This window comes from Crassostrea angulata, chromosome 2 (genome assembly GCF_025612915.1).
Source record: "Crassostrea angulata isolate pt1a10 chromosome 2, ASM2561291v2, whole genome shotgun sequence".
Taxonomy (NCBI): domain Eukaryota; kingdom Metazoa; phylum Mollusca; class Bivalvia; order Ostreida; family Ostreidae; genus Magallana; species Magallana angulata.
In genome coordinates, this window is record NC_069112.1 from 44,217,912 (window position 1) to 44,234,238 (window position 16,327).

Below are 16,327 nucleotides of genomic sequence, written 5' to 3' on the forward strand. Positions count from 1 at the left end.
TACTAGGCAGTGAAACGGAAAATAAAAACTCGGCTTTGAAAACAAATTAGAATTAGGATAAATTAAGTAGTTTGTATTTAACTTTAAACTGTACTACCTTTAACCTGATAAATTTCTTCATTGTGTCTTGTATGTAATTTGAAGCAAGAAATTAAATTTATCTATAAAAAAATTAGATGTAATAAAGTGTAAATTAAAACAAAAATTTACAAAAATTTACATTTCAATGGTATTTTTTAAAGCGTTTTTAACCGGGTTTTCCAACGGAAAAATCCGGTTATTAAAATGGTGAAAATGGCGGGCGGGTGGGCGTGCGGCTGCCAAAAGGGTACCCTCATTGTACGGATAACTCCTCCTACAGTGTTTAAGATAGGAAGTTGTTCTTTTGCAGATCAATTGTACATATATCAGAGGTGTGCATATTGCTAGGATTTTGATTTCTGATGATTTATGAAAAAAATACCAGCTTTTGAACTTAGTCATTTTTTGGCAAAATATTGCATATAGGGTACCCTCATTGTATGGATAACTCCTCCTACAGTTCTCAAGATAGGAAGTTGTTCTTTTGCAGATCAATTGTACATATATCAGAAGTGTGCATATTGCTAGGATTTTGATTTCTGATAACTTATGAAAAAAATACCAGCTTTTGAACTTAGTCATTTCTTGGCAAAATGTTGCATATAGGGTACGGTTTGCTGTCACATTGACAGCTTTTCTCTTGTTCATTTTATTTTCCAATGCTGAGTTGAATGAAGAAACGTCTGAAAAGTTCTCGTTTAAAAAAAATATATAATATGAAATATAATATGAATTGTATTGATATAGCAATTGTTCACAAGTCTGTGAAAATTTGTAATCTCATTTCAATAAAACAGCGGTATAAGAATTGATAGAATACCTGATTAAGTAACACTTATCTTTATCCTTGTATATTCTTTACAAAACCGACCAGACCCAACCGAACACTAGAGTAAACCCCAACTTAACATCCAGCGTTTACTTTTGAGGTTTACGTCGGGTTTACGTTTTGAAAATTTGGGTGCACTCGAGATTTACTTGGGGTTTACTCAGGAATTGCTTTGGAAGTCAACTGTACGCACTGAAGTGTGAAGCAGACCTGCAGGCATGTTCACGAAACTTTCCTAAGATATGACCTAAGTGTATTCCTAAGATATGACTTAGGAAAAAAGTTAGGAGCATCCTAAGATCAACTTAGGACACGTCTTAAGATGTAGCTCGACGGTAACTTAGGAACATCTTAAGTTAGGATATCCTAACCTTCTACAACCATTCTTATTTTTCACATTTATTCATTCAGATCGAATTTGAGAGACTTGTGAGGGATGCATCATTAAACATTTTGCCAGAAAATTGTACGTCTCGGTAGTTAACTTAATAGGCCTAAAACCAGTAATTTTTATGTATACATTTTAAAAATTTACATTTACCTAAATATATATCAGTGACCAATAACAGTTTAGTTTGTTTTTGTTTTTGTTTTTAAATGAAACACCCCCCCCCCCTTCCAAAAAAAAATACAATGTTGAAATAAAAAAATATCACACGCCCCAAAAAAGTCAAATAACTGTTCTTCTTCTTTTTTTTAAAGAAAATATGTATTAGGACAGAATTGGCTTACAAACAGATAATTATGTAAACAACACGTGTGTATTGTCATTAAATAATTAACATTGGAGAATCTTGTCATTCAAGTATATGTAATATACATAAACTCGCGATTTTTATAGAATTTGAAACGTTACATAAGGAAACACATGTACCATTACAAACACAGCCAATTTCCCTTTAATCTGCAATATATAGAATACACGAACATGTTGAATAAGAAATAAGTTGTAATATATTTCGAAAATATATAAATACAGTTCATTCAACATTACAATTTTTTTTAAAGATTGTTTTGTTTTCAGAATAAAGTGATAAAAATTAGGAATGATCACGCATGGCTTATATAACCCGATGTAAATTTACTTTTTAGCAAAGGACATTCAAATAATTATTATCAAAAATTATTAAAATCAAAACAATGGATGTAACGCATTAAGTGTACAGTGCAGATAAAAAATATAAGTGAATAATTTTCATTCGTCAAACAGAGATAGTATTTGCAAAAAAAATTCTAAAAAATTTGTCAGCTCCCAGGCAGGCATGTAGTAACGGGGAAGTGGTGAGAGTTTGGGGTCCCCCTCCACGTCATTTTGTTAAAATGAACACACATGATAGAATAAATGACTATGCCCCCCTCCCGGATTAGGAATTTGATGTTTGTCGAAAATGCTGGAACAGTGGAAAATATTGCTTTATTATACCGGTCTTAAGAAAAGGCTTCACAACATCCCAATATCCTTAAAAACTTGATTTTATAGCTTAAGGATGGTCTTAGGACAAGGTAGGTGTTGTCCTAAAGTTAGGACAAAGTTACGGCGGTTCCTAAATTTAGGAGAGCTTCGAGAAACAGACTTAAGACTAAGACATATCCTAAGATGTACTTACGACACACCATAGTCCTAAGACAGCTTCGTGAACATGCCTACTGTATTTTATCTTATCATCCTACTGCCTGTGATTTCCACCCCTTGTATATTCCGAATACAAAGGCAGCGTTTGCTTTCAGGGGTATACTTCTGATCGAGGTTTATCCCCTGTGTCCACTCTGGAATACTCTGGGTCCACTCTAGTGAACCCGGAGTAATCCCAGAGCAAACCCAGAATGTTAACCCAAGGTTTAGTTTGGGTTTACTTTTTTTTAGGTTGTGGTTTGATCGGTACCGTAGATATATATTATTGAGAGTGAATAAAAATCACCAAATTATTTTAAATAAATCTCAACGCTAGATTCAATAATTATCATTCTTTCTGTCTTTGTAAATTTGAGTTTGACGTTAGGTCGCCTGGTCCGTCACGGCTGCTTATAGTTTTGATTGATCGATAGCGTTGTAAGAACTCGTGTAATTTTAGTCCGTTAGTTTTATCGAAAAAATGATTCATACTTGTCTTTTTAAAAAAGAGGGAGGAAAACATAAGGTGGATGCAAATATTGTGGTAAAAATTCAAAACGAAAACTTTCAAACACAATCTCAAAGTGTTGAATTGTTTTGTTTTTGTTTGATTTTTTTAAAAATTATTTCTTTACTGTTTCTTGTTTGGTTTTTTTAATTTTCCATATGCGTTATTTATTATTACAATGCGCAGTGGTGAAAAAAAGAATAATAATCACTGAATGGATCTTCAAAATTGAATGCACATTATTATAATAACAATTAAAAATATTTCTTTTATCTGGGATAAGCTGTGTTTGTATAATAAATAATTACAATAGCGTTATCAAAATTTGCATCTTTTTTATAGATTTCAACTGACGAAAACACCACAATGTTGAAGTCAGAATGAAGTAAAATGTTAAATAATTAATATATTCTTTGAAATTAAATAGTGATTAATGCTTTTGGCTGTCTTTTCAATACAAAAATCGAATTCAATATCATAAACAATATCACTCAGTTATACTTTGTAATACGTCTCAATGCTTTTGAAATATTTACGACCTTTCGAACGAGCGATATTCTAGATACTTATCAATATTCATTTATCCGATATTATGACATTCTTTATTTCAGCATCAATTTACATTATTATTAAAAAGAAGAACGAAAAATCTTTCAGTCACAAATTCAAATGCCATAGCAGGTAGCAAAGCGAGTTCAAAACATTTAAAAATATATACATAAGTGAAGCCATTGTGACATACGGACTTATTCTATCAATTACGAAAAATGAAAATCCGAGCATTTGATATATTGAGATTGTTGTTGCATTTTACATTATCCTCAGCGAACTTAGTGCTGCAATATTATGAAGCCATACCAGTGTTTGAAAACAAAATGTCTATTTTGGATCCAATTGACACCAAGCCCGCGGACTCTCTTGCAAGATGTGCCATGTTCTGTGGTTTTGGATGCAAGACTTTTAGCTTTAACCATGATGCAGGATTGTGCCTCACATATAATACATGTCATATCTTAAATAAGACAGTAACTAAAATTGGATGGCAACTGTACAATAGCCTTTCGTATCGTAAGTACCTTTTTTTACTTTTTTAGAGAGAGAGAGAGAGAGAGAGAGAGAGAGAGAGAAACGAGTTTGAAACGAATAAAATAAAAATATGTATAATTGTGTCAGAAGGATGATATCAAACAATTTAGTTCAAGTATAAGATATAAATATTTAGCGAGAACAAGATTCAAATATGATTTGTAGATGGTTTGTATTATTTATTTTAATGGCCATTACTTTTTGCATAAATATCAGAGAAAGTAATGAAACACTTAAGACCCTTCTGAGTACCACAACTTAAGGGTCAATCGGCCATTAATCGAAGAAGAAGTTCATTTCAATATTCAAGAATTTTTTCTCTATTTTGACATATCAAAGATCAAAACTTTGGACTCCTACATGACCTCTGAAAATCTACGTGACCTCTAAAAATCTCTAAATACTCAGCATATGATTAAACAATTGTATTGCTCAAATAAAAATTGTTACTGTGAACAATGATGCAAGTGTTGCTTATTCGACGTATTAGAATATATTCCACAGTTAAAAGCTAGAATTTTAAGACCTTAGAGTCTTTTCGGTCCCTTATTGGATAGACAAACTCCTTTACTATTGCATCAAATACAACACATTTTGTTTAATTAGTGTAAGAAAATATGTAGCGTTTCCGAGATATCTGGAAAAGAACGTTAGAGGGGCCATCCTTGCAATTCCTTTTAGGGACAATGCACAAAAAAAGTTGTGTATGTATATTGTTACATGTAGGCACATCAATTTGAATTTTTACTCTTCAATATTGGTTTTCAAAACATTTCTCCAATTTGAGATATTGAATACATGTATCAAATATTCAGACCTTTGGCTTCTTTACCCCATACATGTTTCTCGTAAAAAAAAGAGTAAATTATTGTTTCTGATAGGTAATAAAACATTAGGATGAGTATGACGTATTATAAAATATTCAACAGTAAAAGGCATTGTTTATTAGATTATAGCGTACTCTAGGTCACTAATTTGAAGGACAAGCCCCCTTTTAATGTTGTTTAATTAGAGATTTTGTCCAACAAGTATTCCTAAACTGTATGTCGCTCTCGAGATATCTGGAAAAAGAATGTTTTAGGGACAGTTCCTAGAACTCCTTTAGTGACCATGTAACAAAAAATTATGACTTCGTACTGTTTCCAGCTCTTTATTAAGGTTTTCCGTTTTCAACGGAAGACGTTGAACTGATTCTGATGCTAATTCTTTTTATTCTTTTTTTTTCTTCTAGACGTTTTTTAAAACTCAAATATCTTGCTTGTTTGTTGTCCTATAAAGTTCAAATTTTCAGAGCTTATTGGTAGTTACAATTGAGTAATTCCCCTTTTCCCCCAAAATATAGGCATTCTTGTGCACGAAAAGGCTCTGAAACCGCTAACAGCATGTGTTACAAAGTCACAAATCTTAAAAATATAGAGTTTGAACGTTGTCCTCTGAGTTTTGTTTTTACAATTTTCCTCCTTTAAAGTTTTCAAAAAATTAATTTGAATTTGTGTTTCAAAAAATGCTGATTTTTGGTAGTGTTTTTGTTATGTAGCTCTTTAGTTTAAAATTTTCTCTAAACACATATAGGAACAAAATATGTGCAAAATTTCAAGGGCTTTCACTTGACACCATTGAAAAAGGGCTGGCCCATTAAATTAGGGGTCTAGAGCCCTTAAAAGTTATCGCTTTATAACTCAAAAATGGTTAATATTTCCTATAGCTGTCGATAGAAAAGTTGTTCATTATTGTGTTATCAATGTCGTTACAAAATTATTTTGTACCGGTAATGCGTAATATGAGTGTAAAAAGCTTGTCTTGTTAACATGTACCTGTATTCATTTGGCAAGTAAGCGAATCGTCTTCGTGCGCATAACGTACATAAATTAACAGCTGAAAGTGTACCACCATATACGGGATGCTTTGATTTATTTGAAAAAGTGTCTAAAAAGTATACGTGTACATGTTTTTCTTACAGCCTTTTTTTTTAGGAGTCACCTCTGTTTAGGTCCTATAGTGGACAACCGTTAAGAAAAACAAAAACGAGAAAATATAAAAGTTCTTTTTCTTATCTAGTAAGATACATAAACTAGATTTAAAAAAAAATAACTTCTAGTCATTTTACTGCAAGCATTTCAAATCGACCTAAATTCTTAGTTGTGTGCGTCATTACATATCCCATCTCGCCCGCGGCCGAGAAAATCGATCGCCAAGGTCGCGGCTGGACTACCTAGCGCTCAGCGGTTATCTAATACACAAGAATCGCGTCTGTCATATGTGATTTTATTTAGCCGCAAACACAAGAATCATACACAATGACATAAAAGCTTACTCTTCTTAATTTGAATTGAACGATAGAGTGTCAATAAGAAATCGTTCTGTTTAATCATAAAAGCAATGCCATTCTCGAACTGAAGCAGTATCAGACAGATAGATCAACTGTGAGATTAAAGGGGGAAAACACTTATATTAATTAGAGTTTAGTCATCATGCTGCAAACATTGTAAATCTTCCCGGGTTCTGAGCTCTCTATGTGTGTTTTACCTTTATGTAAGTTATCCGATCCCTCATCCGCGGCCGAGGAAATCGGTCGCGGCTGCACTACCTAGAGGTCAGCGGTTATCTAATAACAAGAAATATATACAAGAACTGTTTCAATTTTATGTTCTTAAAGTTTGTTCACCTTCAATTTATTTAATGAAACATTAATGTGAATTGAGAAGCCCCTCTAAAAATTGATAAAACCGATATTATTCCAAATCAAAAACATCATCAGACATAAATCAATAGTGAATTTGTAATTCTAAAATGTTCTAAAAACTATACATGTTCTAATAATGTTATAGATAAACAACGAAAAACCACAAAGATTAAACCTTAAAATGATGATCACCCCTAGAACATAGCCAAGGGGATCCCGCGCGAGTGGACAAGTGATCCGCGGTAGCTTCGTGTTCTTCTACATGTACTTTATCACACGTGCATGTTTATTGATATTTTGTACGATTCCAACTATTTGTTTATTCGAGATTATGACCGGTGCATGTAAGATTGACTTGTGTTTCAATTTAAGATTTTTTTATTTACCCACAATATTTCCGCTAAATACTGCTGAGAGGTTTTATAGATATCGTAGAAAGTAGTTGACGTCTTCATAAGGTTGCACATAAAATGAGAGAGAGAGAGAGAGAGAGAGAGAGAGCGCGCTCAAAATTGGAAGCATTATTTAGCTGAATTTAGAAAATGAAACAGTCCCCAAGCGTTCAAGGCAGGATAAAAAAAAATCAAATATCAAATTAACACATGCGGTAGAGGCAATTGCAACTTCTCTGGCCTTTCCGGCAAGTTTGGAAAACACCTCGAATGTATTAACATCACCGGATGTTAGAATTTTATACAAAATGGAGTCGCTTCCCATTAAAATAAGTATCGGCAAGAAGTCTTGTATGTCGTTTCTGTGTTATATTTTAGTGTATATTGATACCTTTAATGAAGTATAGCTCACATCTCAACAGATCATAAAATGTGTTGAAATTATATCAAGTTTTATAAAAAGGGGGTTTGTCATGGACGCCTAAGTAATACATTCGAAGTGTTTTTCCGAGCTTGCCGGAAAGGCCCGAGAAATTGCGATTGGCGGTAGAGGCTGCCACGGTAAACTAATTGTCCAGAATTGCGGGATTTAGTGATTATTTTTAGAATGTTCACATGAGTTTTTAAACAAGATTTGTTTAGATTTTATCGTTTTCATGATCACAGTGCACGGGCTTTATTTTTTGTTCAAAATGTGGCGAAGACCTATTTTTGGCGACTTTTTACATGTGTACATTTTTCTCCTCAATGTATGTCACTTTCCCACCCGTGTGTTTATTCGGTCAGTCTATGCTAAGTCAATCCGCTCCACGTGCGACCGGAAATCTCGTGTCGCGTCAGCGCACATAGCTCAGAATATTGCCCCCGGGCTGCAGATCAGCAATTGATAAATAATTAAGTAACATTTGGTTTCCCTGCAGCGGTTAGTTGTTAAACAATAAGTGTCTAAATAGTCGATGTCAATCAACCTCTATGGTGGCATATATCTGCCCCTTGTGTGCAAGTAATTTTTCTATTAATTATGTCGACATGCAAGATAAAGATGTTTTTTAATGATACTATCTCCACTTGACCTCCACATTTGCATACAATCTAAATTAACACCTACTTAGCAAAAGATATGCCTTTATCTGTTTAATGAGTGGTGCAATACTCAATCTAGAGGTTACATAGAAAACAGGCATGAATTAATTTTTTTGTCTCCATTTGAAGAGTTCCAATCAATTTTCTAAAGCTCTAATTGGTAAGAAGAAATGGTCGTGTAAAGATGACCTTTTATCAATACAGGGTCTGTCAGGCTCTGACAAGTGTCAGGAGAAGGAGGTGTTTTAATCAGACTGATGGACAATCCTTTCGCGACACGAAATTGCGACGGAAGACCTACTCGTTGCTTTGCAACGAGCTCGGCTCTAGTTTTCATAATATTGTTTTTAATGTGGCTATCACAATATTTCTCTATTTTTAAGATTTTGAATATCCACAGTTCATACTTCTGACACAGGATGAATGACCATCTATAAGTTCTCCAACATTTACCAACAAAATATATTAACTATATGATAATGAAAGAAAAGGTTTTAAAAACGGATTTTGTTCTAGAAAATAAAATGAAAAAAAAAAAATAATCGTAACGCCCAAGACGAGGATTGAACCCAGGACCATTCGTTTACCAGCATCACCTCGCTTCCTCTGCGCCACGGCTACTTACCTATTTAAGGAGGTTTTTATATTCTATATATCAGTGGATATTGAATCAATGTATTCAATGTGTATTTTTTACTTGTAAAGATTTTGACTTCCATTCAAATTGTAAAAATCAGTCATATCTAATTTATAAATTACATTCATGCATATATTTAGAATGAAATACGGAACTTGGTTTTCAGTGAAAAAAAAATACATTATACCATAATGGAAACCGTTAGGCTTATTTAGGAAATAAATTTAAACCGAGTAGATAAACGTTCATCTCATTCACAGCTAAATGAAATGCAAGGAAGAAGATGAAATCATTTCTTTTATTAAATGCATTGAAACTAGTAGGGTTTTAGTTCTACGCAATTTTCCCGGTTTTCATGATAACGGCGCCGTTCCAGTATGTTTAAACATTTACTTGTTTTTTAGACTATCAATTCTATAACAAACAATATTACCAATAAATGGTGACCTATTTACTGCATGTGGCAATTGCAAATGATGTATACATATACTTGTACATACAATTGTATGATGTACCAGGCCGGGTATGTGACATATTTACTCTTATACATATATTTAAACAATTAACCCCTATTTATGATCACCGGTACAGGAATTAATTAGCCTCTAGATTTTACTCTTACATTCATGTATCTTTAATTTGGAGACGTAACATTTTAAAACACAGAGTTGGGAAATAATTCTTTGAAAATGAATTACAAATGTAAATAAACTTTTATTCACTAGAATTATCGTACACACGTACATACTAAGATTCAACGCCTTTAGAAACACTGACTTGCACCTGGGCACACGACACACCTGTTGTGTATATCTTGTATATTCTGTGTTAGTTCCAGGAGTTTTCGTAAGTTGGACAAACAATAGACTCTAACTAGATATACACAAACATGCACTTGGGTACAAGACACAACTGTTGTGTATATCTTGTGTATTCTGTGTTAGTTCCGGGGTTTTTCTTAAGTTGGACAAACAATAGACTCTAATTAGATATACACAAACGAACAAAACTATGTCTAGACAAACAAAGCAGTAATATCCTGCCCGATATAACAAAGGCAGTTGAGAGTATTTTCATCTTAAACATGTATCTAGCAGATCTAGAATTAGACTAGAATAATTAAAATTGAAAAAAATACATACCTTCAACTGATTATTAAATTAAATCATGCAGTTTTGGTTCATTATCTTTATTTTGTTTAAGATGGATGAACTGAGAGAGAGAGAGAGAGAGAGAGAGAGAGAGAGAGAGAGAGAGATATTTCACCGATTAATTTATAATAGGAAACAAACATAATTAAATATAATTTCATACACAAATTTAGATACAGAGACTGCGCTCACCCCTACAATAATGTTGAATAATTTTGAAAAATTATTAAGAATTTTATAACGGCAATCTGTGTCCATCGGAGCGGTGTTGATGATAGCGATATGTGTTTAATGGCACGAAAAATAAAACCGCCTGGAACATCCCCTCCCCTTCCTTGGAAATTATATCATCACGCGGATCACCCCCTCCCCTCCCTATAAAAGAGCTTTTGCATTTAATACATGTTTTTTATGTTCAGTTTGATCAAACCTGACTTAAAGGAAACTTAAAGATGGTTTAAAGACAACTTAAAGGGAGCGTAAATGCCACTTAAAGATGCTTAAAGGTAGCTTAAAGATGGCTTAAATGTGAATTAAAGAAGTTTGGACATTAAGGACCTATAAGCTCAGCTTAAAGGTGACTTAAAGGTGGCTTAAAGATTGTATCTCCTTTAAGCCACCTTTACGCCACCTTTAAGGACCTGCTTAAAGATTGTTTTTTCGCCCTTTGTGACCCTTTATGACAAAACAAGGGAGTAAACAATTGAACTGTATAAGTTAATATCATCATGGTAACAATACTTGCTTCAGTAACGTATTACAAAATATTTTATGATTAAAAGTTATTATTTGAAAACCTTAGAGCCCCCTTGGTCCTTATCATGAAGGGCGGGAGCGTTTTTACGTATACAAAATGAAAACCTGTGATTTAATTTTTTTTTCTTTAGTTTTACTTGTGTTATTGAAATAACTTTGAGAAAGAGATAAACAAAAAAACCACGGAGGATTTTATTTTTAATATCAGTTTCGGGACCAGGCTTTGGTACAGGTTTCCGATGGAAACAAATTACTTTGATAAAACAGATAAGCCCCAACGAAACATTAATCTTTTTTTTAGTTCACCTGAGCTGAAAGCTCAATTTAGCTTGTCTGATCACTTTTCCACCGGGTTCTGTCCCTCCGTCTGTCTGTCTGTATACTTTTTTTTTTACATTTTCCACTATTTCTCCAGAACCACTGCGCAGAACTCAACTAAACTTGACACAAAGCATCCTTAAGTAAAGGGAAATTGAATTTGTTCAAATGATGGGTCATTCCCTATTTTGACGGGAAATGATTTAAAATCATCGAACATTTGTCGGTATATATCAAAAATCTTGACCATGTGGTCAAAAAAGTTAAAACCCGTGTGATAGCATCCTCAGGTAGTGTAAATTCAGATTTGGCAAATCATGATCCGTAGGGGTAGAGTGAAGGAGAAGGTCTAATTTTTACATCTTAAAAATCTTTAAAAATCATCCTCTTAGACACAATTTGCTTAGAAAAACTGTAAGTTTAGTAACTACAGATAGTGTAGATCAAAATTTGTCAAACTCATAATCTATAGGAGTAGGGTTAGGCAACAAAGGAAGAAATTAAATCACAAAAACTCAGGTGTTGTTAAGTATGGTTGAACTTATATGCAAGCATTTTGACATACTGTTAATTCTTAAAATTTGTTTAGACTCTGGGCCCGCAATATGCTTGGGCCTTACAACTTACAAGCGATTCAAATTATGGTGAAGGATTAATAGCCATGTATGGACAATGGTTCGAGATCTTCTCGAGAACCGCAAATCTCAATATGTGGTTAAACTGTAAAATCATCCTATTAAAAGGGAGCTCAGTGATAAACTTAAGAATATGGAGGGGTGTTCCTTTCATACAGGATCTATTACATGTATATGACCAAATTTAGGGTTTTTTTGTGTATGACTATGTTTAGCTGATTTTAGTATGTCTACCGTTGCTCCGGTGAGCGATTTGGCCCTTTTAAGATGAAGACAATGAATACCATAGGAAAACAGCTTTCAAAATATGTCAGCATACTTATCAAAATATGCAATACAAAGAAATGCAATAAATCCAGTTATGAATAATTAACGGTGCGACTCTTCCATCGGGAGCAGCTCAGAAAAGAAAATACTACACTAGATATATAGTGTTAAAATATAAGCCCTGAAAAGTGAACCAATTACAAAGCTCAAAAGTACGAAGGCTAAAAAGATTCATTCGGGATTCGATATTCAAAATACGGGATTTCGAATTCGAGATTCAATACATATATGTATTTTAACCTTTTAGGTCTTGGTGAGGAAGAATGCAAAAGATCTAGTTTAGGATACGAATATACAGGGAAGGTTAGCGTCACAGAATCTAACAGAACCTGTCAAGCATGGAATTCCCAAACTCCGCATGAACACAAAAACTTTACCAATCTCCCAGAAAACTATTGCAGGAACCCGGATGGCGAGCCCGCTCCTTGGTGTTACACTACAGATCCGAACAAGCGCTGGGAAATCTGCAACATCCCTTATTGTGGTAAAAATCTTGCTGTTTCCGTATCCTGCATAAATAATTGGTTTTTTGTGTTTTCAATGCTAAAATCAATATAGAGTGGATACCATATATACGAGGGTTGTCTAAAAAGTTTGTTGACATATGTAATTTTATTCAGAACAACGACGGAATAATCAGTAAAGTATCATCATATTTTAATATAGAGCATAATAATGTATGTTTATAAGAATCAAAGCAATGTACTTTTTGTTCTGGAGTTATCATTATATAATTATTATATATATTGCCTATTTAGGCTGCATGGCGCAGTCTGACCTTGTGTTGTAACAAAGTTCTAATTACGTCGTAGTCCTGGGTTTACTTTTAAGTGATTTGCCACATTCACAGTACTAGTCTGACCAGAGAGTACAATCGCAGGCTCCATTAAAATAAAAGCTTGCATCACTAGTAGATAAGTAAATTTGAACTATTTCGATGTTTTCCTGTATCCTCCATCATTCGTTTTGTTTCTACAGGTGATTTACCCCAGTCGACAGAGAATTCTATGATGGTATTTTGTTTCGTGCGGTCAGCTATATATATTAATATATACATGTACCATTATATGTAATTGTTAAAACATATTTTATATCGGCGAAACAGGGACTACATTATGAACAAGAATCTGGGTGCACAAACAGCAGATTAAAGATCCAGAGTACCGGAAAATAAAATTCAGCGTGCACATTGATGTATGCGGACACCGGCAATTTTAAGCGTTTCCTTTTTATAAACTTTTTTTACAGAGAGTGCAACAGAAAGAAGAGAAAAAGAAAAACATTTGACTGAAACTTTAAAACCTTTTCTCAACAGACTGCAATAATTAAACTTTATCTGTATTGTATATATATATTTCATTTAATGACGATATAGATTACGCTGCAATATCCCTCTAAAACTATAATTATAACATTGACGTCATTGTATTTTGTTTTCCCTCAGACTGAAATGTTACATTTTCATTGGATTAAACATGGCACGTAATTGCCTCAAATATCTCTGTGTAGGTTCTGTGAGGATTAATATTAGGCAATATGGCCGTCATTGGCCGCCGCCTCACCTACTCAGCTCGATATTTCATATCATTTAACACAGAAATCGTGTTCAGTAAGTCATGAAAATATTTAGAGTAGTGGCACTTTGGAATTATTTTTAAATTCGAGTAGTTGCCCTTTGAATATTGACGTCACATTGTTGTGTCTGGAGCAGAACAAAATGGCAGCGTCTAAATTTGCTCAAATCTCTGCAAAGGTTTAAAATTAAATAGCAAAAAAAACATTGTAAGTAATATGGGTGAAGCAAAGATTTTTTAAGCGTATTTGAAAGGTGGTATTGATTATTTTGAAGAGTTTAAATGAGTTTAATTGGACGAGATGTAAGGTATCTTGTACATTGCTTTGCGTAGATCACCGCTATTTGTGAATGAATATGTCGCTTGATAGTCCTCTGGAAAACAAAACACTTATAAGGTTCGTTACTGACTCACTACGGAAATATATTGGGTTGGGTCTTTGAGAATGATCAACCCAATATATTTCCGTAGTGAGTCAATAATGAACCTAATAAGTAATAGTAGACGTCACCAAGTAACGTTATTGTTATTTTTAAAACGTCTGGACATTTAATGAAAGCGCTAACGATTTTTTCTGTGTTGTCTTTCATTTTTTTAAATTAACTTAATAAAAAACCGGACACTGCGATATTTGTTTGGATTTCACTATATATATATATATATATATATATGTATATATATATATATATATATATATATATATATATATATATATATATATATATATATATATATATATATATATATATATATATATACTTTATCCTTATAGGTGTTGTTGAAGAAGAATGTAAAAGATCCAAATCAGGCTATGAATATACAGGAAAGGTTAGCGTCACAAAATCTGGGAAAACCTGTCAAGCATGGAATTCTCAAACTCCACATAGTCACACCTTCACCAGTCTTCAAGAAAACTATTGCAGGGCAATAGATAATGAGCCCGCTCCTTGGTGCTACACTATGGATCCGTACAAGCGATGGGAGCTCTGCAACATCCCTTATTGTGGTAAAGGTCTTGTTGTTTTCGTATCATTCTGTGAAATTTAGTTTTGTGTTTTTTACTTGTTCACGTCAAAACGGGAGCGATTACCATATACTTGTAATATCTTTATATAAGTATACACCACTTCAACAATGGAGACCTGCGCATTTCTTTTGATTTGACGTTAAAATACTTTGACTCTTAAAGCAGATCAAATTAGATCCAGCGATACAATAGAGGATAAATTATATCACATAGTTTCCGTTGGTATTTATTTTTTTTACCTACATTGATATTGCATTTTGAATGTGTTTTTTTTTTCTCCCTACAGTGACATGTCCATTGGAATGCGTTCGAAAGAACGACCCTAAGGGCAAAAAATACTTCGGGACTATAACCGTGACAAAAACAGGAATCCCGTGTCAGCGCTGGGATTCAAAAACACCACACAAACACCAGTTTGATGAGCTGGCTGATCATGAAAACTATTGTCGAAACCCAGACGAGGACAACGGTCCTTGGTGTTATACGACAAATGACACCCAACGATATGACTTCTGCCCAGTTCCACATTGCTAGTTATACCAGACAAATAAAATGATAGATATAGACTGGAACTTAAATGTAAATGTTTCTCCTTAATATGAAATAAGTGTTCTTAATCAATGCAGAAATAAAAACGATGCATTTTTTCTTCTCTATGTTTTATTTTCTAACGTAATATATTCTATACGGTTTATTAGTATTTGAGATCCCTTAATTCTGTTTGAAAAAATGGCCTGTTTGGTGTCCCCCCCGCACCATTTTTGTGGGCATGGGAGTTTTTTCTTGCTCGTGTTTTTCTTATGTGCTTACAGTGGGTTGGGGGGGGGGGGGTGTCATGTGTTTGTGTACATGTGTTGCATAATCTTTTTAGTCTTTTCGCCCCCTATCTTGTGTTTTGTGTATATGTTTTTTTTTCATATCTGTGTGTATAATAGGGGTTCATGATTGCATTCAGCACTGCATGTATTATAACTATATTACATATTCATGAATGACCCTCTGTTTTGATTATATGTTTTAGTCATTTACTAAATAAATGGGAATATTCATTCTTGAACTTGTGTTATGTTTTATGACTGTTTGAGCAAAATACAAGATCGGTTACCTAGGCAAGGGTTTTGAAAAACAAAGGAAAATTAATTTGAAGTTCATTTTAGTGACTTAACTAATTTATCTATACTTACGTCACATTTTATGCAATCAAGCTGATATAGATGTGAACAGTTATTGTGAAAAAGTATAAATATATAAAAATGTTCAATGAAAACGCCCAGCAGTAATAGAATCACAATATTTTTTTGAGAAGCTTGTAAGACTATTTTGTATCCGTCAAAAGTCGGACAAAAAGTTTTGTTTAACATGCTGAAGCCGAACAATTCAAAAAAGTGACATCACTGTTATGTGTGTGTCGATCTATGTCAATTTTAAGGTAGGATCTAACTAAAATGTTATTAAACCGTTACGTTAAAAAACGCGTCGTTACCAGTAAAAAAATAATTCTTCACCCATGTATTCAACTACATTATCAAATAAATTCAATTGCTAACATATATATTTTTTGAGGTATACGCCACTATGAATGACCTACAATTGTGAATGTATACATACAGGTACCAGAAAGTATTGAA

At 33.4% G+C, this 16,327-nt stretch overlaps 1 protein-coding gene across 1 annotated transcript; it reads left to right on the plus strand.

The window, feature by feature from the left end:
- Positions 1-3,797: 3,797 nt before the first annotated feature.
- LOC128172425 (plasminogen-like) lies at positions 3,798-15,440 on the plus strand. The gene is made up of 4 exons (XM_052838225.1): positions 3,798-4,098; positions 12,346-12,582; positions 14,445-14,678; positions 14,986-15,440. Exons 1-4 carry the CDS (start codon positions 3,798-3,800, stop codon positions 15,231-15,233), a joined length of 1,020 nt encoding a protein of 339 aa, XP_052694185.1. The 3' UTR covers positions 15,234-15,440.
- The last annotated feature ends 887 nt before the right edge of the window (positions 15,441-16,327 follow it).

What these genes read in the sequence shown, in the direction of transcription:
- LOC128172425 (XM_052838225.1), top strand. Translation starts at nt 3,798, where the DNA reads ATGAAAATCCGAGCATTTGATATATTGAGATTGTTGTTGCATTTTACA. An exon ending in GTACAATAGCCTTTCGTATC is followed by an intron (nt 4,099 to 12,345) that starts GTAAGTACCTTT and finishes TTAACCTTTTAG; the next exon opens with GTCTTGGTGAGGAAGAATGC. An exon ending in CTGCAACATCCCTTATTGTG is followed by an intron (nt 12,583 to 14,444) that starts GTAAAAATCTTG and finishes TTATCCTTATAG; the next exon opens with GTGTTGTTGAAGAAGAATGT.